Source organism: Adelges cooleyi, unplaced genomic scaffold (assembly GCF_023614345.1).
Source record: "Adelges cooleyi isolate 19-005CV unplaced genomic scaffold, UGA_ACOO_1.1 ACOO_flye_CR_arks_rails_tigmint_CR_PRNA_306, whole genome shotgun sequence".
NCBI classification, from domain to species: Eukaryota; Metazoa; Arthropoda; class Insecta; order Hemiptera; family Adelgidae; genus Adelges; species Adelges cooleyi.
Window position 1 is genome coordinate 2,063,456 of NW_026095977.1, and position 25,673 is coordinate 2,089,128.

At 35.2% G+C, this 25,673-nt stretch overlaps 2 protein-coding genes across 3 annotated transcripts in view; both read right to left on the minus strand.

Annotated features, from left to right (window-relative positions):
* Positions 1-906: 906 nt before the first annotated feature.
* LOC126839561 (phospholipid-transporting ATPase ABCA1-like) lies at positions 907-7,723 on the minus strand. The gene is given in 19 exon segments (XM_050574924.1): positions 907-947; positions 1,206-1,390; positions 1,477-1,693; positions 1,784-1,988; positions 2,069-2,255; positions 2,331-2,542; positions 2,764-3,021; positions 3,110-3,310; positions 3,619-3,910; positions 4,008-4,228; positions 4,304-4,538; positions 4,604-4,716; positions 4,794-4,861; positions 4,928-5,180; positions 5,251-5,389; positions 5,450-5,521; positions 5,578-5,733; positions 5,792-5,946; positions 6,076-7,723. Coding segments are annotated over 18 exon segments (4,812 nt in total). The 3' UTR covers positions 907-947; positions 1,206-1,210.
* A 4,609-nt stretch (positions 7,724-12,332) lies between these two features.
* The window catches only part of LOC126839518 (CD151 antigen-like), a 44,256-nt gene continuing 30,915 nt past the window's right edge, over positions 12,333-25,673 (minus strand). For both annotated transcript variants that reach the window (XM_050574861.1, XM_050574862.1), the window contains 6 exons: positions 16,806-16,892; positions 16,533-16,724; positions 15,745-15,915; positions 15,552-15,647; positions 14,292-14,426; positions 12,333-13,875 (listed from right to left, as the gene is read on the minus strand). In XM_050574861.1, the coding sequence (XP_050430818.1) occupies positions 13,828-13,875; positions 14,292-14,426; positions 15,552-15,647; positions 15,745-15,915; positions 16,533-16,724; positions 16,806-16,892 (729 nt within the window). In that variant the 3' untranslated portion in view covers positions 12,333-13,827. The remainder of the gene's footprint in view (positions 13,876-14,291; positions 14,427-15,551; positions 15,648-15,744; positions 15,916-16,532; positions 16,725-16,805; positions 16,893-25,673) is intronic.

Here is a 25,673-nt window from a genome sequence, read left to right on the forward strand (position 1 = left end):
TCGAATGCCAATATTATAATAAGATAACACTACCTATACAGGGTGATTCACAGATGCTAAGACACTCGTTTGTTCTTAGAACAATATTGGCTACTACAATTTTGTAGTTTTTTTTAAAAAATATGTTGTAAGTTTAAGTATGACACTTGAATATCCTTCTTTTGATAGTTCATGTTGACATTTTTGCAAGTTATCAGTTATATCAGTTTCAACGGGGTGTTACTCGATAAAAACAATTTTTTAGTGACATATCAGTTTTTTTTTGAAGCGCCATATTCAGTTTTGTACATTTTGATTAGTTTTCAAGTTGGATGTTTTAAATCAAAATTTTAAATTTCCTATTATAGTTACATAACAAAAAATCACTAAGGTGTACACCAGTTAAGCTAACTTATCTGAAATGCTAGGGATTTCTTATTTGAATATTATGCTACTATTGATTTGAGGGAGGGGGAGAGAAAAAAGTAGGTAAACAATTGTTTTATTTAGACAGTAATTTAATTAACAATTCAAATAAGAATAATTTGCTGAAATATTTGACTGAACATAGTCAGTTTTGGATAATTACTTTTACTAAATTACTGAAGTTTTAAACTGTTTTAATTTATGTGTAAACAATTACTTTTTTAAATTGATTTCTTTTAAGTTGTTACAATATTATTATCCTCTAACCCCCTTTCCTGGATATGCTACTGACAGAGTGTGATTATATAATATTATAATAGACAACTTGTTACCGAAAAGTGAATAATAATAATAATTTAGGGACTCGCAATTATAATAATTAACTAATATAGTTTATACCTATCATAATATACCATAACCAATGGCTTTAAATTGACTTGCTCTTACACATCTTCCTCAGCAAAATCAAACGACAATCAAACCCTAAATACTTACTAAAAGCAGCAGTATACAACGTCAATGTGCATAAATCAATACCGTTTCTGAAATGTATCCAAGTATACAGAAAAATATAACATAACATGTACAATGGACATAGTTAAAAAAAAACATTTTCTAAGCTATATTTAAATTGGATATTGTACATTTTTACTTAACATGAAAACATAATTTTTCCTTTTATAATGAATACGCTTAATGGGGTGGAGGTAATAATTAAAAATGTTGGCACGATTTCGTTGAAAAGTTTCAATATTAAAAAAATAAAAATAAATAATATAATGAGCAGTAAAAAAACTGACGTTTCTCATAGGTCTCGACTGGCAATGGCCTTTCCTTTGGCGATCGACATAAACACTTGTTCAAGGGACGTGTCGCTGATGGTGTAATCCTCGACGCCCACAAAATTCTCTTTGACACTGTCCATGAAACCGAAGATTTCGGACAACTTTACTGCACTGTCGGAAATGTGATAATGCAACAAACCCTGAAACGCAAAGGTCCGGCAGACATTATAGAGAAAGATGTATTGTGTTCAGCAAAATACAAAAAAAAAATGATTGAAACCCCTACGATGTGTTTGTCTTTTAAAATGATTTTCGGCGAGTATTGCGCCAGCACTTTCGTTTCGAGTTCGCTCAAGTTCAGGTCACTGATTTCCGTCAATTTTACTATGACCGTGTATCCCTGACCGTATTTGGTTTTCAAGTATTCCACGTCCCCAATGCATTTCATCTCGCCGTTCACCACTATGGTCAGCCTATCGCATAGCGCTTCGCATTCTTCCATACTAAAGCAACCAACCATAGGGTAAAAAGGCATGTTAGACGTTAACCCTTCACTGCATGTAAGTATGAGTATAATATCTTCAATTGACCACCTGTGAGACGTAAGCACGAAAGCTTGACCGGTCCTTCGCTTTCCTGCCAATATTCTCCATAAATTGCGTTTCGTTGTGGGATCTACTCCACTGGTGGGCTCGTCCAGAAAGACAACAGGAGGGTCTCCGATCAACGCCATGCCGACGTTTAGCTTCCTCTTGTTGCCATTGTTGTACGTGTCGGCGAGTCTATCTTTGTACTCTTCTAAATCTGAATAAAATCAACGTTATATACGGTTAGCATGCCGTTGTATCGCCTGTGATACAACGAAAGTGATTGGTTACAAACACCTAATCGTCTAATCCACATGTCCGTTTCCGCCTTGGCGTCTCGAACGGGCAATCCTCTCAATAAAGCCATCATCGTGAGCGTCTCTTTGGCCGTAAGCCAACTGTTGATCGCCTCGGATTGTGGACAGTACCCGATCATGTTAAGGTACTGAGAAAAAGACAAATCATACACAAGTACTGTCTGACCATATTATCCAATCGAGTTTTCACTTACGTTACTGTAAAATGAGTTGAGCTTGTATTTTTTGCCATTCACATGGATGACGGCGTCTCCGTCTGATGGGAAAGTCTCGCCAGTCAATATTCGAAATGCGGTTGACTTGCCAGCACCGTTCGTGCCGAGCAAACCGAAGCATTCGCCGTTATCAACTATAAAACTGACACCCCGAATTGCAGTAAACGATATACTGTATTTTTTTGTCAAGTTGCTAACAATCAAAGGCGGTGGCGGTGTTTCCCACGATTCTTCTAAACAAACCGTTAGTCGTCAATTCGGTCGCTATCCCTAACTGGGTTACACATAATTGAAGGAATAGCATCCACTCAAACACGTACAACAATCACTCTTATCCTCTAGTCTGCAATCTTCTCTTTATCTCCTCACAAGTCCTGACATTTCGTTTTAGCTACATTAGCTCCTCAATTTCCACACACAATCCGTGAAGTTGATAGCATAAATTTGCACACACCACTGTCTTTCTTCATGGCGGCTTTGACCCGGCTTTTCTCCGCTTGGACCTCCGAGTCCTTTGTGCTTTCTTTTTGACCTCCTTTTCCGACAGATAGGTTTTCAAAAATCGCATGAATCGCCGAGAACACTTTGTACTCTGCCAACATGATGATAATCATGGAGATGACACCACCAGCGATCATACAATAAAACTCTTCCAGCAGTCCATTGGGGTTATCTTCGTTAGCATAAACAAAATACATGATCCTTCTGACACCTAAAAAAAAATGCAGTGAAATTAGAATAACCACCGTAATAAAAAATACATATAGGTTTTGTCGACAATCGTCTGGCCACTCACTGACCAACACCGTCGCACGAGTGTCTCAAGAAGAACGGATCTTGGCAAATCATGCACTTGTATCTCAACCAAGTAATGGTCACAAACTCGGCGATACACAGCGAAAAAGAAAAATTCGGTATTAGCAACACTAACAGTCGTATCGTCTTCCAATGGTCGGACAGTGTTGCTTTGAACAGTAACACTAACATATTGACCATCAATCCTGCGAGCACCAAACAAATGCAAGCCTCACTACACAACACACAGTTTGTTATTATGAACAAATAAAAATATGGCGATTACCCAAAGCGAAGTTAATTGTTATGAATATAGTGATAGAGCTGACCAACGATTTGCCAAAGTAGCTGTAAAGGTACACGTAAAATATTGAACTGAATCCGTACACGAGCAACAACGTTATAAAAACAACTGAAATGTAAAAACAAAGCCCCGTTTCAATACAGATTATCAGTTGCCTTGTCTAATATTTATTACTTATTATTGTCTAATACTTATTTATTGCTAACTTACCAATTTCTTTGGGATTAGTGAGTATGCCGTACCGGTCGTATTGATACACCACCGCCAGAGTGATTACAGCAATAATCGAGTAGCACAAATAGTCCCAAATGAAGCACGTTGACCAGTACACCATTGGGGACAGTTTAGTCATCAACTGCAACTGCTTTATGCCGCTCACCCGCTCTTCCAGTGGCAGGGCAATGAACTGACTGGACAAAAACAGGAAGCTCGATGCGAACAAGAAGATATAAACGGGAACTACTGTCAGCTTCAGAGAAATACCATCGTAATCGCAAAAAGCCTGAAACAACAATCAGTGAGTGAGATGATCGGATCCAAGAGAAGGAAATTCTGTCTATTCGACCTCCTCAAATTGTCTTACTACTACAACCGTGTACCTCGTGGAAATTGATCGGTTCGTTTGTGGTAGAGATCCAAGCGTCCTCGACGCCAGTTAGTTTTTGCAACAGCGCGTTGCTGTACATGTTTATCGCTATTGGCGAAGCGTGGTAACTTATAGTGTTGTACAAAATGGTAGTGTTGTAGTCCTCAAATTCGCCGGCCAGTATGAGATTCGTTCTGTACTTGAATTCATTTTTTTGGCAGAAAATCAGAAGATCTGCGCACACAAGTTACACACGGTATCAGAAATATCCAAAAACACACATAGGCGCTCGACTAATGTGCTCTTTACCGGAGGTCAAGTTTGTTTGGGTCAAGATATCGAATTCTTTCGCTTGGTGTTGCTTAGAAATGCCTAGAAATCGGGATATAAGATTGTGTTCGGTGGTGTTGCCCAATCGCCGGAAGTGGACGAGGCTTTCTCGGTAATTCTTCAGTTCCATCTTCAACGGGTACGGCGGTTTAGTGTCCAATATAATATAGTTCATCAGTACAGATAAAACGCACAAAATCACGGTCAAAAAACCCTGAAAGCACAATTGTTTGTTATCGTTGTGATCCACAGGACAATCACGGGATGGACAACCCTTACAAAACACAATAGTAACAGCCATCTCCTTTTGGTGTAAAGCATTTTTTTTATCATCATCACCACGAATTGGTTTAAACACATATGGAATTTGTCCAGAGGTTTTTTTTCTGTCACTGGAAAAGGACAAGATAATATTTTTAAATTGAAAATTAATGCGGTTTTTCGAAACGCCAAAATAAACAAAAATTACTCTGTTCGACGCTCTCGTTTGTCGATATCGACGACTCTCCGTCTATACTTTTCCGCTTCGAATATGAACTGAAACGGAAGTGTATGATTCTAAGTTAACAATATTGTACACGCAAAATAAATCAACGCAATTACCTCAGATAAACGTCTTCCATGGTCGTCGAAGATACTCCCATGCTGATGATACAATATTCTTCCTTTTTTTGTTCCAGCGTCCGGAGCAGCGCGGTAAAATCTTTGGAACTTTCCTTGGGCAAGTTGAAAACCACTTTGGAGCCAAAAGAGTTTATCACTTCCGCTTCCGGCACGATTCTTTTGACGTCTTCGATTAGTTTATCGTTGGTGTCGCACGTTTTTCGTTTTAAAACTGTCAAGTAATATCCGGTACCTGTTCAAGGAAAAACCCCCAAATAAACATTTTGTGTGTTCTGGTGGACATGGCCACTTATTATTATTACCATAAGCGTTTTTCAAAAATATCGCCGAACCGCAACATTTTATCTTGCCGTTATCCATTATGGCGATTCTGTCGCCCAGCAAATCGGCCTCTTCCATGTAGTGCGTGGTGATCAGAATCGTTTTGGTTGTTCGGATTGTCTGCGAAAAAAAAAATTGGTCAAATCCAAATGGATACTAAGTGCTGGCAAATAGATTTACCAAGAGCATGTCCCATACCAATCGCCGTGATTCGGGATCCATACCAGTCGTGGGTTCGTCGAGTATAATGATCTAAGAAACGAAAACCGAGATCACAGTCATATCGGTAGTAAACAGTTACAGGTTACCTGGGGATCGCCTATTAAAGCTATGGCCACGGACAATTTCCTCTTGACACCGTCCGAAAGGTGTCTGACTACTTCGTTTGGGTTGTTGGTGATTTTAAATTTATCTAGCATCTCATGGCCTTTGACTATGGCGTCTTCTTTAGGCATTCCTTTCAGCTGAAACGCGACTGTAACTAAAACATAAAAGCCAAATGCCGAACCGTCGTACGCTTACCATTCCGTAAAACACCAAATGATCAATGATCGACAAATACGGTAACAACAGATTCCTTTGCGGGCACACTCCAATGTTCTTTCTAAATTTCGGCAAATTTCGGTTGATGTTCGTGCCGTTTGCTTGGATCACTCCGCGATTAGGCGACAACTGTCCTGTGCCAATTAATTGGATTAAAACAAATACAATTATAGATAGGTTGTGGCCTAAGAACATTGGACACGAAGTCAGATGAACATTGATCTCATACTGTCCGGTCAAACCTACTATTCGGTACCACTAACCGGTCATGATTAACATGGTAGTGGTCTTGCCGGATCCGTTGTGTCCCAGCAGAGCGGTGATTTTCCCTTTGTAAAGTTCCAAGTCCACTCCGCTGACGACTTCGATCTTGCCGAAGCGTTTGTGCACACTTCGGGCGCTCATGCCCAATTCCCAACTGTCCGGTACTTTTTCGAACAGTTTGTCCCTCTTTCCTGTGGTCGGTTTGTTCGGCTGCGACGTGTCCGTTGTCGTTTCGTCAATGTTGGAATCTCTCACGGCATCGGACTTTACGCATGGGAAGTTCAGCGGTTTGGCGATGCCGTACTTGCCCGGTCTGATGGCTTCCACATACCAGGCGATGACTCCAAGTACTATCGAGTCAAAGAACAACATGAACATGACGAAACCGAATGAGAACTCGACGTCGCCGCGGCCCGTAGAGGATAGGTTGGACATGCGGACTCCCCGGCCCTGGATTTCCATGGAAGTGATGACCAAGTACCCGTTAGACATGGCCACGGTGGGCAGCAGCATCGCGGATAATCTAAGGCCGTAACAGATTTTCGGGATCCACCAGGTGACACCGAACATGATGCACCACAGGACCACGCCGAAAAACATAGCCAACGACGGCCTGTAAAAGAAGGTGCTGACTGCAAACGAGTAAAACGATACGGCTATCAGGTACATCATAAGAAACGCCCAGAATAGCGGGGGACTCGTGTAGTTGAATATTTTCGTTTTGTCCATGGTCTGCGCGTAACAGCAGTACCACGTGATGCACGTTATGGGCAGGCACATGCCGAGGACGTTGTGCAGTAGCCAGCCGATGCGTATGGTGTTCGGCTCGAGGCCCATCACTTTCAAGAACTCGTTGGCTCCCGAGCTCTTCTCTTCGGTTACCCACCTGATGGTGTTGAGACTAGTGATGAGAAAACTTATAAACGTCATCAGCTCCATCAGCCAGCGGAAAATCTTTTGATTGAACGTGGTGGTGCTCATCGCTAACTTCTTGTACGGATACGGGCCGATGTTCAGCCGGTAGTTGTTCAGTTCTTTGTTGGCCGCATCCGACACGCTGATTTCGACCAAAGCCTTGTCCACAGCCAGCTGAAGGGCCAGGAAACCCTTGGCGTACGTTTCCTGGTTGTTCATGGGACCCGGCATCTCGGTGGTCGGATACAGCTGCTTGGTGGGCGCCGAGTCCGTGGGTCGGATCGTGTACTCGTACTTAAAGTCACCTTTGTTGGTGTGCTTGGCGAAAACCAGTCCGAAGCCCAACGTGCCGTCTTCGGCTCGGCGTCGGTTGTCGAAGTGATCTCTGAGCATGACGATCATCTCCTCTTCGCTGCCGGTGAATTCGATTCCCTTGTTTAACTGGAGCTTTTCCTCCACCAAGTCCATGATTGCATGCGTCGCTTCCACCGGAGGCGTGTAGACTATGTAAGAATTTCTGGACAAAGGCAACATGGATTCGGGCGTAGGCCCGATGATAGATTCGTTGACGAACGTCGTCGACGAGGACTGAATGTTGGAGCTGTACTTGTGAACGCTAAACAGAAATGCGAACAGCACGATGGGCATCAACAACTCGATCGCGGTGGTCTTCCAGTAACATTTCCTGATTTGGATGCTTTTCCACATTAACGCATTGAATGTGAACGACATGGCGTCTTAGATGTTGGCGATCGAACCTAAAATTCACCATCAACATGTTACAGTCATATCAGGTCTGGAAAGTAATATCTTAGGTATGAACTGTGGACGAAAAAACTTCCAATGCAAAAGGAGCAGGTCAGCCAAATCCTGTGCTTCCAACTCATTCACTCACTTCTTTTTCGGTCTTACTGTACTTCTACACCTCTCTTACTCGATTTACCTTTTCTTTTCTTCGTTCTATATGCCAAAACCATCTCAAAGTTTTCTCTACTATTTCCACTATCTCTTCCTCTAAAATTATTCCAAATTGTCCACCCTACACATATTTATCTCAACATTCTCAGTTTTTACTCATCTCTCTTAATCAGTATCCAACGTACTTTACATCATTGTGGAATTCACACTTTCTTACAAAAATGTATTGTCTGCCAAACTTTAAAATAAAACAAAGTATCACTTTAGTACATCGTTTCTTACCGATCTGGTACTCTGATACTGATTCCCGAACTATTATATTTTAATATTTTGTTTTATTTACATTATGTGTTTAACGACACTAGGAATACTTAAAATCAACATCTTAACGACATAGCGCGGAAGGAATGAAAATATAAACATAACAAATCAACAATAAAGTTACTACGAAACTTATGTGAATAAAATACCAAGTAGATTAGGAAGGCCTATTCCAGGAGAAAAAATGACAACCGATTCATTGTACATTATTTTATTAAACCAATTGTATTTTTGATTGAACTTGTATGGTTTCTTAGACGTCGTTCAAGATCTAAGTCCACAAATACCTAATAATTATGTTCCGAAGAAACACACAACCTGATCTCGTTGACTTTTTATCAATAGACAATGACAAAATAATATCACCGCATAGATCATATTGTATAGTGCATTTTTTTTAAACCTTTAGAACTTTCAAGAGTCTTAGCTATCGAATAGGTGGGCTATGACTATGGTGACCATATATAAAAATCCAAAAAAAAAGTACAATTTAAAACTTAGCTCTTCCTCTATCATAATTGGCGAATGTGTATACTTTTTTACCCGTTTAGCCTATGCCATATCCCATAAGTCATCTTCATCTATTACATTTTTTTTTATCTAAATACTCTATTATTTCTATTTCTATTGTAAACTATAAAAACTAATAATTTGATATTATAAATCCGTTGTAATGTCAACTTATTAGGTGTGCGTTTTATGATGAAAATACTTTGAAACTTAATGCATTGGAAATATTCTAACGTATGATTATTGAAAAGTATAAATATTTAAAGGTAAAAATGCCAAGTATAAAATTTAAATATAACTATAATAGTTTTTGATACACCTTACAGCTTAAAATTTTGTTTGATATCTATGCGCATTCGTTTACATGGTTACAGTCTGTTAGATAATGTTTTTGACACTTAAAAACTTAATGCGACAACCACAGTACTTTGATTGATAACTGATAGACAATAATATGAACAGAATGTTCATTAAAGTGAACTCTTCAACAGGTTGTCAATGTGACACAGTATAAGAATCAGAGAGTTGCAGTTTTAAAAAACTATTATAGAAATCTAAATGAGCAAATAAAATATTATACATTTAAACTAAGAAACTCTGCATCAAAATTACATTATATCTTTTTAAGGTTTTGCTGAATCAAAGTCTGGTTAGTTATCTCAAAATTGAAAAAAAAAATGCGTTTTAAGTTATTTTCTTTGTGTTTTGTACGTTAGAAACATTTTCTAACATTTATTTCAAATACATATGTTTTTTTTGTTTAATGCAGAACTGTTCTCAGAACAAATTCAGACATTTTAAATTTGCATTTATACACAAAACATTTTTATAAAATTCTTAAAATAGTTTAAGGTAAATTTTTTACAACATAGAAGATTATATTCTAAATATTTGTATTTTCCATGGTAAATATAGCGGTTTGCATATTTTCCTAATTTTTCTGTCATGATTTAGGTCACAACCTGTAACTTAACGAGGACTAAACTTACTTGGACTCATCACATCCACTCCACCAAACTGAAACTGAACTACCGCTTGCAAAATACTTAAACGTTTCCTACGCTATAAATCAAAACGATCACTTCATATAAAATATCACTACATACAAAACTCAGTTTGTACACACTCTAAACTCAAACCTCTGTGGACCTCTGATGGAATACAACTGTGGGGGGGGGGAGGGCTCTGCAAAACACTCTAACCTAAACAAACTACAAGTGTCATAAAACAAAATACTTTTGCCTTTTAACAAACGCTCCTCTCTGCGTGTCTAACTATTAACTCTGTACACTCAGACCCACAAATCAAAACTGTCTTCCAAGTTGCCAGACAACTTAACGCCCGTTATTACAGTTGCAAAAGGAAGACGCTGATCTTCTCTCCCCTTTGGTAAGAATAAAAAAACCCATAACAGTGCCGTCAGTGTGCACTCACGCTTTCGTTGTCTATAAATCAAAGTTATTTTTTATCAATATTTCACCTTGGCGAATAGAGAAAATAGAACTATACAAGTCTTGTAACTAGAATAACCCACCAAAACTAGTTGGCACTTAAAGTATTTCGCATTTTTACAAAGGTTTCCCATTCACGACAATTTATTGCCTATCCTTTGCGCCTTAATGAATAGCCATTTCGTTTCCCTGAACCAACTGATACGACTAATTTTGGAGAGGGAAAAAAAAATCAAAAAAAAAATCGCTTAGACCGTAAACCGGATTTATGACGAAGCATTAATCCGTTTACAAGTTGGGGAAATAAGACGTTACACCGAAAGAAAAAAGAAAAATAATTTATTCAGACACTTTTCCTAAATTGTTTGCGATTTCACAAAAGTGTTTCTTTGGATGGATAATTATTTTTTTGCAATAATTTGTCTAAAAACAGTTATTTAAAATATGTTTACTTAAAAACTAATTACATTTTTGTTTTATCATTACTTTGACTTGATTCATTTGAATAATTTTTTAATTCAATAATTTCTGTAATAAATATTTACACATTCTTTTTCGATAAGGTATAATCTTGTTTTTTTGTACATACAAATTACATATTTAAGGAAATATGTTTTTGTAAATGAACATTTAACTTCTATTTTATTATTGGAGATTTTATTTAAGTAATTGGTTCGTTTTTATTATTTTCCAAATTTTGTATATTTTATTAACTAAACTAGTTGAAAATGGATTTTTTTTTTAAACGGTTATTTGGATTTATATATTTAAATGCACATACAATTGTGTTGATTATTTGAGTTTTATGTATGTTTGAAGTATGAATTTTTAATTAAATAAAAATGTATTATTTAAATTCTCCCAAGGTTTTTTATTACACTTGTGTAAACTAAAATAGTTTTATAGTAGTATGTCAGATAAGGTAAATAAAAAAAAACCAGGACTTTTTTTCTCCAAGTATAATAATTTTTTATTTTTTCAAAACTACAATTTTATTTTGTCACAACTACTCGTCTATTAATATTATACCTAAATGACACTATTACATTATATTATTAAGTACAATAATGACGATAATAATTTTTATTATAAGCATTTTATAATATGATTACTACTTTAATAGATAAAAAGACTTAATACTATGACTAACATTTTATGCGGTTCGACCGATTGTTTCGGCTAACTAAATCTTATATAATATAATAAATATTACTAATAATAAGTAAAACTATCAATCTAAATATTATTACACTTTATAAGACTCAGTTGTTTGCGCGACACGATTTAATATAATATAATTTTCATGTTATGCACCACAAAACATTATTTATATCATAAATCATTTAAATATAATATTTCATCGTGGCCACGCAAAACACAATAAATTAAAGCGACTCAAAAAAAAAAAAAAGACAATATAATAATAATTAAAAGGTGTGTAAGGTGAAGTAAAAAAAAAAATACAATGATAATCTTATTTTATAAAATATGGTAACGAAACGTGTAGGATGATTTATTTTTTTAAAACAGTTGTTGTTTTTCTTTTCAGAGCGCACAAAACAAAACCGTTAAACAAAATGAGACTTAAGTGTTACAAAAAAAAAAAATAATAATTATTATAATAAATAAATATAAGACACGACAAAACGCGCATAAATTAAAATAATAATATTATGGTAAACTTTAGCAACACTCCGACCACGTGTTTCATGTTTTAAAAAAAAAAAATAGCATAAATAAATAATATTAAAAAAAAAATAAACATAGCAAAAAGAACTTTGGCAAGATCCAATAAAATAAATACTTAAACGATAATATTATATAAAATAAAAAATACAAGGTAATCCTAGAAAAGCGAATTAATCGTTTGAATTGCTAAGTGAATAATATATTAAAGTAGTATATTATTATATTTCAACTATCTCAAGATTAATTTATTATATATGTATGAATAATAAAATGTCTGCTCTATGTTTAAATATATTATGAATAATAATATTTGATAATAATTAATAAATATTAAAAGACACACAAATCCTGAAATCTAGCAGACTATATTAATTTTATCTAATAAAGCAAAAAAGATTATTTTTTTTTAATATATTTAATCAAAAAGCTTGTTTTGTAAGAAGGTTTTTATGAATTACAAGTGTTTTTTTAAAATTGAAATTGTGCATTATTATTTATTACTATTAATTATGTGCGTTATTATTGAACTAAATATTATTTAAATGCTTGCAAATGTGCTTTATTAAAATTATGTGTTATCATTGAATGATGTACTTTTTAAATGCTTTTTAAAAAAAAAAGCATTCTTATTTAGATTTTTTTAAAATTAAAATTGGTGCTTCATAAATTTTTTATAAGTGCAATAATAAATTGTCATTGTTACACGAACTGATACGAATAAAAATTTATAAAATATATTAATAAATATGATAAAAGTGTTAAATTTAAAAGCACACAAACTCTAAGCTAAATAGTGAGGCTGTGAGGGCAACAGTCGAATTGAAGAATGCACATAATAATTGCACTTAAGACTTGACAAAGTCTATTATTTATTAAAGTATTTGTTTATTTGGAATTGAAAATATCTTGGTTTTTAGTTGTTTTTCAATAGATTTCAGCACTTCGGTTAATCTATATTGAACTATTTTAGTGATTAATGAAAATCTTTAAAGTGATAGTACATCCTGTAAATAGTTTCTGTAAGTTAGCTGCGTCGCTGTTGCACTCAACGCATTGACTTTTAATATTAAAGTTTAATTTTTATATAATTTCTAAAATAGCCTAACATAATACTGTTTTTGATTTAAAGCGGAGATCGTGTAACGTGCGCTGGAAAATGATCTAAACTAACACAATGGGAAACCCCAGCCGTGAGAAATAAGCAAATAGGTGAATATATTTTAATAAGTAAAAAGGGAGGTTTAAAACCCAATTTGATATTCCCAAAAAACGTTTTAACGGATTTGTAATTTGTTTTTGTTTATTAACAAATGATTTATTAATTGAAACTGAAACTATGGCAAATATTTTTTATTTATACTTTTATTAATTATATATATATATTGTTGTGTGTTGTGTTTTTAGCGTTTGTTATATTTATTTATTTAAAGAAAATCGAAATTAGTGTTTGTTTCGCCGTTTTAAATGTGATTTTTTTTTACCGGAAATTGTATTTTATAATTAGGTGTATCAAATTTTTACCCTATCAATAGAGTTTTTTTTTTTTTTTTATGTTTTAAATTACCATTTACGGTATTTTTCGAAAACCCACGTTGTACGTTATTGTAAATGAGGCGAGTCCTTTTTGATATTTTTGTTGTTTTTTTAAGCAAGATGGACAGCTTTTTTTGTCTAACGGACATTTTTTGTTTTAGTTAGCATGACTGACCGAAGAGGATGAATAATTAATATGGTAAATAGTTATTATTATTACTTTTTTTGCTTGTATATTACTGTATGAATACTGTAAGTGTGATATTATTGGAGTATTATATTTTTCTATTGTACAGCTGAGATGTGTGTTGTTAAGTTATTAGTGAACGGATGATATTGGTAAACTAGAACTTTTTTTGTTTAATTTTGATCTTTCTGATGGCCGCCTGATGATGTTGTTGTGCAGGTGTTGATTTAAACGATCAGCATGAACAGAGCACATGAAAGAGCCAATCCGAATAGCTAGAAAAAAATACAGACAATATCAATTTAATAATAGGTATAATTAAAATGGGCACCTAATTACAATATAAAAATCATATTATTACAATAATATATTATACACATACATTTTTTCAACGTTTTATTGACTACTTTAATTTTTGCACATTTTTAATGATTGCCAAGTGAATATTAAATGTAAGATCCATATATATATGCAACGTTTGTGAACGACAAATTTGGCGAGTGAAAAATGTTTTTTTTTTTTTAATGTGAACTTTGACAGCAAGAAGATCAAGACGTGTAATCCTCTTGGCAATCCGTCAGTAACGTTGAGAGAATTATGCAAAACGACCGGCTTAAGCGCGGATAAGTTATAGTGTATAATTTTTTATTTGAATGCATATATTTTTTTTTTTTTCTTAAAACATTTTTACCAAAAAGAGAGACACGGCTATGCCGACTGTTCCCACGGTGTTGGCGTGTTGCTTCATGAAAGTAGTGGTCACGTTCAAGCATCCGGATGTGTAAATCTGTTGGCTGGCTTGGAAATTCAAAGTGCAAGGTTGTTTCTAAAAAAAATCAAAATGCACACTTGAGTATTGTGTTGTTGTTTTTTTGGCACTGACCGCTGTCATGACTGTCATGGCATTCCATCAAATATATTAGGCACACACGATGATATTTGATATTTGGTTATCATTATTATTAGTTCGTGCAAACGGGAACTGGCGAATTCCAGTTGAAATGCCGCCTAGTCATTTCGAAAAAGGAAATTTCAAAAATAAGAATCTAGTTTTAAATGTGAAAAAATAACACCTTTGGTCCTCAGGTTGGTGAAATTCGTATTTAAAGCTTGTAAGCTATTCAAGTATGATTGACGATTAACCGCCAGAATAGTAAATTAAGAAAACCCGATTTAATTGCAAAAACAGTTTTATCGTTTAATTGAGAACAGAATAATTTGTATTTCAAAATCTAACTTTAAGATGGCAATACAATTTTACAAAATATAAAGGTCAGCGGTTTTGCGTTTGAATAAAGAACAAAATTAAGCTCTTAATTTATAGTTCAACTTTTAATTGTAAATAACACTGTTTTTTAATACAAATTGAATTTTTAGGCACGAATAATGTGAATAATCATAAGCAACGGTTAGTCGCATGAATTTGTATTTGCAAAAAATTACATTGTACGGTAGAGAGTAGTAAAAAGATTGTTAAATACATAATAATGTTAAAAAAACCTTACCAAAAATAATTATAACCTTAACTCATTATTAGCCGTTATTAAATGTAATGTATGTGAAACGAAAAAATATACATTTCAACTTTGATCAAGTCCGGGTAAACTAATATTGTGCATTATGAAACGGTCAAGTCTGATTGGGTAAGACATCAAATATATAATTTTTTTTTTTAACATCTTGTCCAAGTCTAACGGATCAAACTATTGCAAGTGTCCCACGTTTTTTTAATTGACAATTTACTTGTCTGGGAAACAGTATTGATTTAGATAATATCTTATCCGTTACCGAAAAATGTGTTAACTCGGCCGTTTTTTTTTCTCAGGACACCCTTATCATATTTTTGGTTTTAGGTACTGCACATTATTATAATTTGGACCTGCTGCCGTTACATAGTGGTCATACAGTCAGGCCATTATTTTTGACATATTATTATTGTTATTAGTGGTACCTTTCCGTTAACTTCGCGGCAGCAGCTGTCAGGGATGTTTCCTCCAATGCGGTGTTGGCGCCAGTCGTCGTAGCCAGTGACGCCGCAGCAGTGCAACTGAAACACAAAGACAATGGGTTTTTTTTTTAAATTGTATTTTCAATAATATAAGTTTATTATTATTGTTATTGTCGTGGCTCTAGGGCCGTCTTACGCCTTCCTGGAGGTCGTCCCAAGCACGGGTGAGCACACGGTCCTCGCCGTAGGATCTAATGGTCCTGAGCATCTCTTGTTCCATGGTGGTTTCCACTCTCTGCCGGAAAACGTAGCACAGTATACCGCCGACCAGCATAACGACAAAGATAATGAAAAGTATAATGAAGTACTAGAAAAAAACAACAATGTACACGTTAAATTTAAATTTAAATTAAAAACACACACACACGCGCGGTCTACCGAATCCAACGAGATAGAACATAATATTATTAAAAGAATACACCTGTTACCTGGTAATTACCAGGTTACCAGGCTATCCTGGCATTTAAATCAGCTTGAACTTGTTTTGTCCATAGATAGATATATATACTAATACTAGATAACCGCCTTCGCGTTATCAGTGAAGCCGACGCCATATGCAATGTAGGCACAACCGGTAAATGAACGTTATCAAACACACTATATAACAACAACGGTTAAAATTAAAAAAAAATTAAGTCGTAAGTGGACACGTTTTTGACGTTTTGTGAACACTTATTGTTCATTTTTGTAGTATTTTATTTCAATCAACTTGCGTTGAGTACTTTGTACAACATAATAAAGCCAAATATTGATAACGTTTATACATCGATTGTGGCTACATTGCACATGCGGCATCGGCTAGTATTAGTAGATGTCTATGGTTTTGTCCTGTAAGTTTTTTTGTCGATAATAAATTAGTAAACAATATAGTTATAATATTCAAATGATAACGTTTGTATTGTTATTATATTTAGTGTGGCTCACCGCCAACAGCATGCATTTCACTTCTTTGGCCGCGCCGACACATCCAAGAAACGACAATAGCGACAGTAGGATCCCGGTGGATATCAATATGTACACTGCGCCGGTAAACAAGTTGGTCCCCAACAGCTCTTTGATGAACGACTTGTCGAACAGCGTGTACAACGAAATGATGCCCAACACGATACCGCCGATCTAACACACAAAAAATGGCAGCAGGTACCATTAAGTACGGGTTATCGTACACAAACCTTAAGTCGAGTCGGTTGTACTCACGAATATTATGAAGTTGGTCACCAACATGCTGTACTTGACCAAAGTGCCGCAAATTTCGTCTTTGGAGCCGTACCCCATCTTGGATCCCTGAAAAAACACAACAAGTCCCGTCGATTAGTATACATCATAAAATAATAATGTCATCTCAAAAGCGCACCCCGGCACAATGGGGTAGTTGGGGTATGGCATAGATTATTATTGGGAGGGTTACTGGACAATCGAAGCTGGGCAAGTTCAGCCTCACCTTTTATAAAGCTCCAAAAATAAAATTGTTATACCTTCTCGGCTTTGGGTTAAGACTAAAATCTGAGGGAAAAAACCATTGCTGAAACTACTGGAATGTGTAGAACTTGGTGAAGATATAAGGCATATTATGCGTCTTTGGAAACGGTGACTTATTGCCAATCTAAAAATCTTGGAAATCGATAAACAAATGTAGCAGAAGACGACAAGGATCCTTTTTTTTGTGTTTATCTTATCTGGTTCGATATTTTTACCACAACTATTGTGATTTCAAGGTGTTCGCCAGCTTGTTCGTCAATACGGTTTCCAATGGGAACCAAATGGTTTCTCGATTAGAGCCCTCGCTCAAGGCCGGGTCAACGGCGACCGTGCTCGTTCGTGCCGAACTACCAGTGCGACATTCCGACGTTCTTCCGCATCCGAGCCGGCAAAACTGCAACAATGTAAATGGGAAAATGTGTTTTTTTCCCCGTTTGAAATATGTCTAAGCGCCTTGACGGTGGCTGGCCGGTTTTGAATTTCTCTGGCACGCTGCAGACCCCGAATATTTCTTGCCTATTCACTAATATGCATCGGAATCTAGAAGATCTAATTATCAGGTCGACCAACCAAGCGAAAACATACTGAATTTTGAAAACCGACCGAGCTCATGCCACCAGCGAGACCTGTTATGACACACGCACAGCCTTGAATCGGATTCTGACCTTTCCACGGCCAACCGTTCACTTTTCCACGTCGTGCGGCGGTCTCATACAGATTGCCGGTCTCCTACAGATCGGTGTGACGACCGGAAATTTAACAAAAAATACTCAACACAAAACGAAAACTCAATCCAATTAACGCCCATGACCTCTGACCGCGCTGCCTTCGGTGTAGTTTTGATTTTAAAACATACAACATATGGCTGGGTCGAGGCGTGCACGAAAACGGCAACCGAATTCACGTGGGATTCCCGCCGGCAACAGGGGTACCCCCATCGTAGTTACCGTCCGCCCGTCCACAAACTATGGCCAGGGTACCTCGGTTGACGGCGGGAATCCCGTCGAAAATCGGTTGCCGTTTTTTTGTATACCTTGGGTTTATAAATTATTTTGTATGCAAGACACGGTTAGTGTCTTTTAACGTTCACTTTTATGCCGAGTAATTCGTTTGTTGTTTAATGTTTGTCAGTCCTTTCAGCCGTGGTATTACACACTTAGATTTAACGTCTCTTGTGGAGTGCTTGTCTGTTGATTGTGTCGAGTACCTACTTATTATCTTTTGTCCCCTTCCCAAGTGTATAATGAACTCGGCGACATCTCTACCGGTCTCTGCCGTTGTTTGTTGCAATAAAAAAGGCATCGTCGAGGAGTGTGGTGATCACGGTTTGATAAAGATTTTAATTATTTTGTCGCTGCAGCAAATTCAACAGATATTGGTCACTCTTATACACGGCCCGTGCACGGTTTGATTGTGGATAGGCAATCGACCTAACTGACCTAGTGCGGGCCACGGAGAGGTATTTAAAATTAATATTGTAATCGTTGATTAGATTTGATGACACATATATTATAATAATCGTCAATCGATGTTAAAACAAAATGATTGATCGTTTAAACGATTGGCCCGACTTCTCGGTGGTAAGAAAACTATCTTCGGGTAAGATGTGCAAACAATCGATTTGTGTATTTGACGGATGACGACCTGATTTCATAATAAATTGAAGTAAGGATTTCCATACACGGACAGCTGTGTACTCTCGCCGAACCTTGACTCAAAATATGTTTCCAATCACCGATACATATGCGAGGCCTTAGTAGTTTTCACATTTGGTTTAGCCGATGAAAGTTTCGATCATTTCGAGCCAATAGAATAATAAACAAAACCAAAAGTAACTCCTACTCCCCAGTGTTGTCAAACTGTTAATATTAAGAATTTGTTTTTTTTTTATCTTGAGGGTTTAGACCTCGAGGCCACCGTTTAATTTGTATCAAGGCTGAACATAAATTCGTTATTAAGTTTAATATGAGTGTAAATGTCACGCCCAATTAAAATAAAAAATATTCGGGGCCTCGATGGTGCAAAAAAAGCATTTGCAATATTTAAATTGTTCTCCCAAAAAAAAAAAAAATTGGACAATACAATAATTATTTATAAGTACATTTTTTCATAACTCAGCGGTTAGCTGTATGATTTTTATCGTTCAGATATGTTGAGGTTTTTCAGTAGAAATACTTAGAACAAGTATAGCGACCAGCCATGTGTCATGAAGCACGTCTAATAAAATCAATATTTTAGAAATTTCATTTGTGTTACCAATTTGGTGTCCGATTTCAAAACATTTTGATGATACAAGTCATTAAAGATCTAAAAAATATTGATTTATTTGTTGTTATTAAAAACTTAAGGAGTACAAAGTTTCTTAATTTTTAGAAAAGGCCGAGATTCGATATGGTAGTGAATAATTTTCATGGGAAATTTATTTTTAAAAAGAACAATTAAAATCCAGGAAAAAATATATTTAAATTTAGAAATCTGCATTTTCTTAACGTTAATTTAAATTGTATTATAAATCAATTTATGCTGTAAAATAATATAAAATCGTTAAATTATATTTTCATTTTAGTTTTTTAAGGGAGTGGGAGGTTAGGTTAGGTTCAAAAAAACATCAAATTTTGTAAAATTATTACTCTCCAAGCTCAGAATTGGACAATGTTTCATTAAAAAGTTTTAGTAAGGTGTACATGTTTTCTTCAACCGCTGCTTATATTATCTTCTGTATATCACAACACTATACAAAGTTTCTCAAATGTGTGTGCTTTCCAGAGGAAATGCAATAAAACTTTGAAGTTTAAACTACATCCGTCGGTATTCGTTCAGCTAAAGTAACTGCCATTACTTAACCAAGTGGGTTTTTGTTTTTTTTTTCATATTATGTTTCATAGAAAAATAAAAAAAAATAAAAATAAGAAAACAAAATATCTAACATTCTTAGAAGCAAAACACAATTTGACAAAAACTTGTGTGGGATCAAAAATAGCACAAGTCCATGTGGTGCTCGTACCATTTTTCCATTGATATATTTATATTTATTTTCTCTCAAGATGGGTACAAGGTTTTTTTTATCGAAGAAAAATATTATTACGAATAAATTAGTGTTTACTTTTAATTTCCAAAATAAATAAAGTTTACTGCGGGTTATAAATGTTATGGAATGGAGCCCAACGATAAATTTCACATACTTATTGTAGTTTTTATTTTTTTCAGAATGTTAACAAATTACATTGTAACGTTAAGATTTTTTTTTTTTTTAATTATATTAAGAGCTTGCGACCCAACAACCGTACGAAAATCCACCGGCCAGACATAATCGTTTTACAGCAGCTGTGCATTGTTGCTTTTTATACATAGCGCTAAATCTCGCTGCTGTTTCAATGGAAATAACTCAATTCGTTTTTTAGAGCTTACCCGCTTAGCCCGTGTATTTTTATTTTTTTTAATATGAAAGCAATTTCACTCGATGGGGACATACTGTGCTGGGCTGGGCTTAACTCTGTCGAACAGCGGGTAATGCGAGCGATTTGTGTAAGCAACAGAAAATAAAAACACAATATTAACATAATTTGTATCATATTTTTGTTGTGCTTTGGTCGGGCTAATGGGTTAGGTCCGCAAACAAGTCTTCAGTTGCATCAGAGTACCACAGATCAGATAAAACCACAAAGTGCACTCTACATTGTAAGCCTACAATAGATTTTCAAACAAAGATTTTCGGTTGGTGTACTCTTAACGCAGAAGGTTCAAATTATGATGCCTAAAAAAAAAGTATTGTACACACCATTACAGTAAACTGATAAAAGATACTTGTTGATGGTGATAACGCGTTACAGGTGATTGATAATAATATTTTTTTGGTCACACTGGCCTGAGAGTATAAAAGTCTTGTTTACATTTTTTGATTTTTTCAGAGTGCACTATCTGGTTTTATCTAATCTATTAAAGTACGTTGTAAAGCCTCCAAGTCCATCCAATGTTGTTGTCGAGCTGGTCAGACGGCTCCTTGTTTTTTTTAACAACTACTGCTAAAAAAAATAATTACACCATCGAATCGAATAGTTTCACAACCGAAAATTACATACTGTATAATATGCGAGATCTAGATCGAAATCAACATATAATATTAATTTATACCGAAAGAATTCCAATAATATACAGGTTGTTCAAAAACATTTACCCATTAAAGTAATATTTCTAAGCTAAGTATTTTAAACATAAAAAGTATAACGATTATAAGTATTAAATCGTTTATCATTAAATATATTAAGGATTTGATTGGCAGATAACTTTGTTTTATCTTGAACAGCCATTTCAATAAGAAATCATTGTTACAAGTAATTATTTGGATAACCCTGTACAAGATAATATACAGTCGACAATACGAGTGAACTGTGGACCGAACCAGTTTCAAAGAGAGCATAGTATTATTATATATTATTATAATATGTATATATATGAGTTGGTAGCAATCGACCAATATTGAAGTTTCATTGAAAAAATAAACCTCATTACACACTCTGAGCGAGAAGGTCAGTATCATTTCAGCGGTAGTCATTAACGATTCGTTTTCGTTGGCAATTTAAAAAATAATAATAATAATATTAATAATTATGCTAACAAATAAATCAAAAAGCGAATAACAGACTGGACGTGTCTTAACAACTTCACACTGGCGTTATTATAATAATATAGTCGTTAATATCTGAAATGGCCGTCTCCGATAAGCCGAACAAAACGTGTCTGGCCTGGCCAATTATAATATTAATGTAATTATTTGTCAGCAAAGCATTATAAAATACATAAAAACAGGGTGGAAGGACGGTAAAAGCCAAGAACTTGGTAAGTAATTATTTAAATGCGGTGAACGTCCAGTAGAAATATGTATGTTACCGTTCAAGTTGCAAAAGTTGATAGCGCTAAAATAGCTTGCCAATACTAAAATAGAGGTCGACCAAGTCACAGAAGATTGTTTCTCTACTAGACTTTTTTATTTATCTACTTAATCTTGATTTCGATCTACAGATGCCAAAGTAACCTAATAATCGTAGGAGGTCAAAATCAAGCTGGACAATAAGGTGTTGGTAAATCGAGATGAACATTTTCAAGTACATTTTTACCATCTCTTAAAAACAAACGTGCCAAACTCACACAAAGAGGGCCGTCGCAGTGTGCCTAGGTAAAAAATTAAGCTGACTTTTGGCTACGCGTTAAACATGTTTTGAAAAACGGTAATAACACATTAATAATAATTTTAAATTAGTCAACAACACTTTGAAGGTCTCTTCTGTGTGTGTGTGTGTGTGTTGTAAAAAAAATGGTAAAAATTAAACGGTCATAACTAATATTGTTTTGTTTGCGATTCGCCACGACGGTTATATGTTCAAGAAACAAAAACCTTTGACCGTCCTCGCCTTAAACGTATGTGATATAATAATATTATATTTTTTTTTCTTTCAAGAAGACCAACAAAACTTAAAATACAAACTGGAAATCGAGTTTGATTTCGAACAGCTGTTGAAACGCTGAAAACATAACCACTCAAAGTATTATTATGGTTTTGTTTTCGAACCGATAAATTCGATTTAAAGTTTTGCACATATATATATATATATATTTAGGGTTCCATGCTGTGTTTGTAGGATTTTCAATTAAATAGATATTCTAGGAAAACAATTATTGATGATATTACGAAATCGCATTTCTGTTTTCCATTTCAATTGAAATAAGTAAAGTTTGAAACTTCATTCTACGTCGGTACCTTCTTTCTTTCTAATATTCTTCATCGTCTCTCAACACTGTTTATAGACAAACAAATAATAATAATTATCAGCTGTCAATGTGTGATGGTGGTCAATGCCATATTTCCACTTCCTTTGGTTACTTTTTTCCACCCCCTCACTTGTTTTGTTTAGATTTATTCGTCTCTTGGATTTTTAAAAATGAATTAATTTGTAGTTGAATATTGTAATTTTTGAGTAACAAATTTCATGTAGGATTAAGTACACAAAAAGTTTATTTTATTTATAATATATATTTTACACAATATTATAAGCCAAGTTAAACGACTAATTTTATGTTTGCCTGTTAGGAATGTAAAACCTTCCAAAAACAATCGGTTAATAGGTTAATCATTTTGTTTCTTATAAGATGTCATAAGTCATAACGCTTTAATGTAAGCATGAGGTCAGGTCACTATTAATATAATAACATGCGTTAATGGGTATTGCACGATCCACCGTACTATTTGGTCCGATTGACCGAATCGTTTTTAAACAGTAATATTGATAATTGCACCAATTATTTTTTATTGTGTCAAGTTCTGTGAAAGCGTTAAATGCCCGTTAAGACGGGTTCAACAGCAGAAAAAAAGTGGTTCAGAACAAAATTTCAAATGGCTAAAAATTTGGTCTGAATTCCATAAGACGAAGAACAAGTCAAAGTCAATAATGCGCAATTTGTTATTATACAGATTGCAATTTCGTATGTAAAAAAAAAAAAACTATAAAACAAAATTTATAATATGCTTTACTTTATACTGTTTGTCCGGCTTAAATGGATCCCATTGGGAGAGAATTATTATTCGGATATGCTTGGGAGGCAGCTATAGTAGTTATTATGACCCTAAAATAAACGATAAGAACAAAATATGGAGGCAATTCCCTTTGTTTGACCATGTATTGACAGTTATTAGATGTTCGTGTCTGCCAAAGACTTAAAACTCTTACCACCCCCTTCTCCCACCCTCGATGGTTAAACCGCCCCCTGCAAAGAATATACGACCTTACCCCATAATCGAATAACGCTGAACGTGCTTGCTGGCGTTAGGAGATAAAACAAAAAACAAAAAGAAACTAATACAAGTTTTCAAGATATACACTTTCCGGAAACATGTTTTGTGCCAAAGGCCTAATGTACTTGCTCTGCTGTAGTACTCATCGGACGTGTCGGTACAAACTTTTTGACGTTTCGATAACAATCTAATTTTCGCTTTCTTTTGGTCGATTCCCATGCGCATACTCTGTGGCCATGTAATTGACTTAAAAACTTTTTTACAATCTCGGTACGTTTCCGCGTCTCAAGATTACTTATAGTGCGATAGTATAGAGAAGATGAGCTAACATATTGTTATAGTTACACTAGAGTTTGTATGCATTTTTTGTGGAATTTATGTGTGTGTGTGTATAAAATAATGTATCTGTGGTTCTGTGTTATCAGCTAAACTTTTAATTGTTCACAAGCAGTGATAACAGTTGTAAACACACGCGATAAGGTTCAAATTCCCACAAAGACGGCGGTTTTCAAGATATCGTTATCATTGATATCAGCTTATCGCGGCACTAGGTATATATTGAACGAATACCACGATTTTATAACCAAGTCTGGTAACTCCATGTTTTTTTCCAATATGGCGGACACCGGCCCGATGAAAACCCAAAAACGCGTCGGCTCATCAATGCAACGCCGGTGGCCGCCATATTGGAAAAATAATACCTATTTTTTCTTGGACGTTTAGACTTTAACCTCTCTGCTTTAGTCATTCCGTTTGCGTCACACATTAAAACCACCGTAGCCGCCACCCCCTGGGATTACCGCGGTTCTGGTACGTGGTTTGCCCGCTAATGGCGGTTGGTTACACACATACTGTGATTTTCGTGTGCGAAATCCGACGAGTCCAATAGCAAAGAATATTATTGGAATTTACAAAAAAAGTCGTACCGCTATAGTATAGGTACAGTACAGGCAGGTACACTATTAACACATTACTACGGTGGACCGTCAAAGACCTTGGCCGCAATAGGTATTACTGTCGGCCGACCGGGTATTATATTGTATCACATAATATTATAACATTATTATGTCGTCGGTACGCGGCTAGAAAGTTGATCGAGCCCCACATGTGCGCACACCTTATAGATCCTCGGGCAATAAAACTCAAATACAATAATGCCCACAACTTACATTATAACGTCGCATTATCATTGTACGGGCGACACGCGTGTACGATCATTACTGTTATATTAAACCGCATAATATTGCGGTTGTGTCTTCAGAATATGATTTGTCTTTGAATTTAAAAAAACAACGCTAACGTTTGTATGTGATGACATGTGGCCTGAGGAGAAAAAAATGGCAATATCAAACATAGTGATGAGAATCCGAAAATCCGGATTTACACAAAATAAACCCTAAGTACATAAGTCCTCCTTGACGGTAAATTTCTTTTGGATTTCGGGCCAACAAATCGAAAATCCTAAATCTATTTATCTTCTCCGTGTTGTGTTTTATTCTTACATTTTTTTATGTGAACGTTATTTTGAAAAATATCCGGATTTTCGAATTCCTATCAATTGGTGATTTTAACATAGATGAATTACATTTTAACCGCATTATTGTGTTCAAACATAGTGTTGAAGAGATTTCCATATAAAAATATATATATAGGTATATTTGAATCATAAAGCTTTACTCTGAGCTTTTCTAAATCTACCTACAGTCTATTTTTCAAACCTAAAGTCCAAAACTATATCCGAAAAAGTGCAATTTAAAAAAGGTTTCCCTCGTTTTAGAGAAAAAAGCTGGAGGTATTTA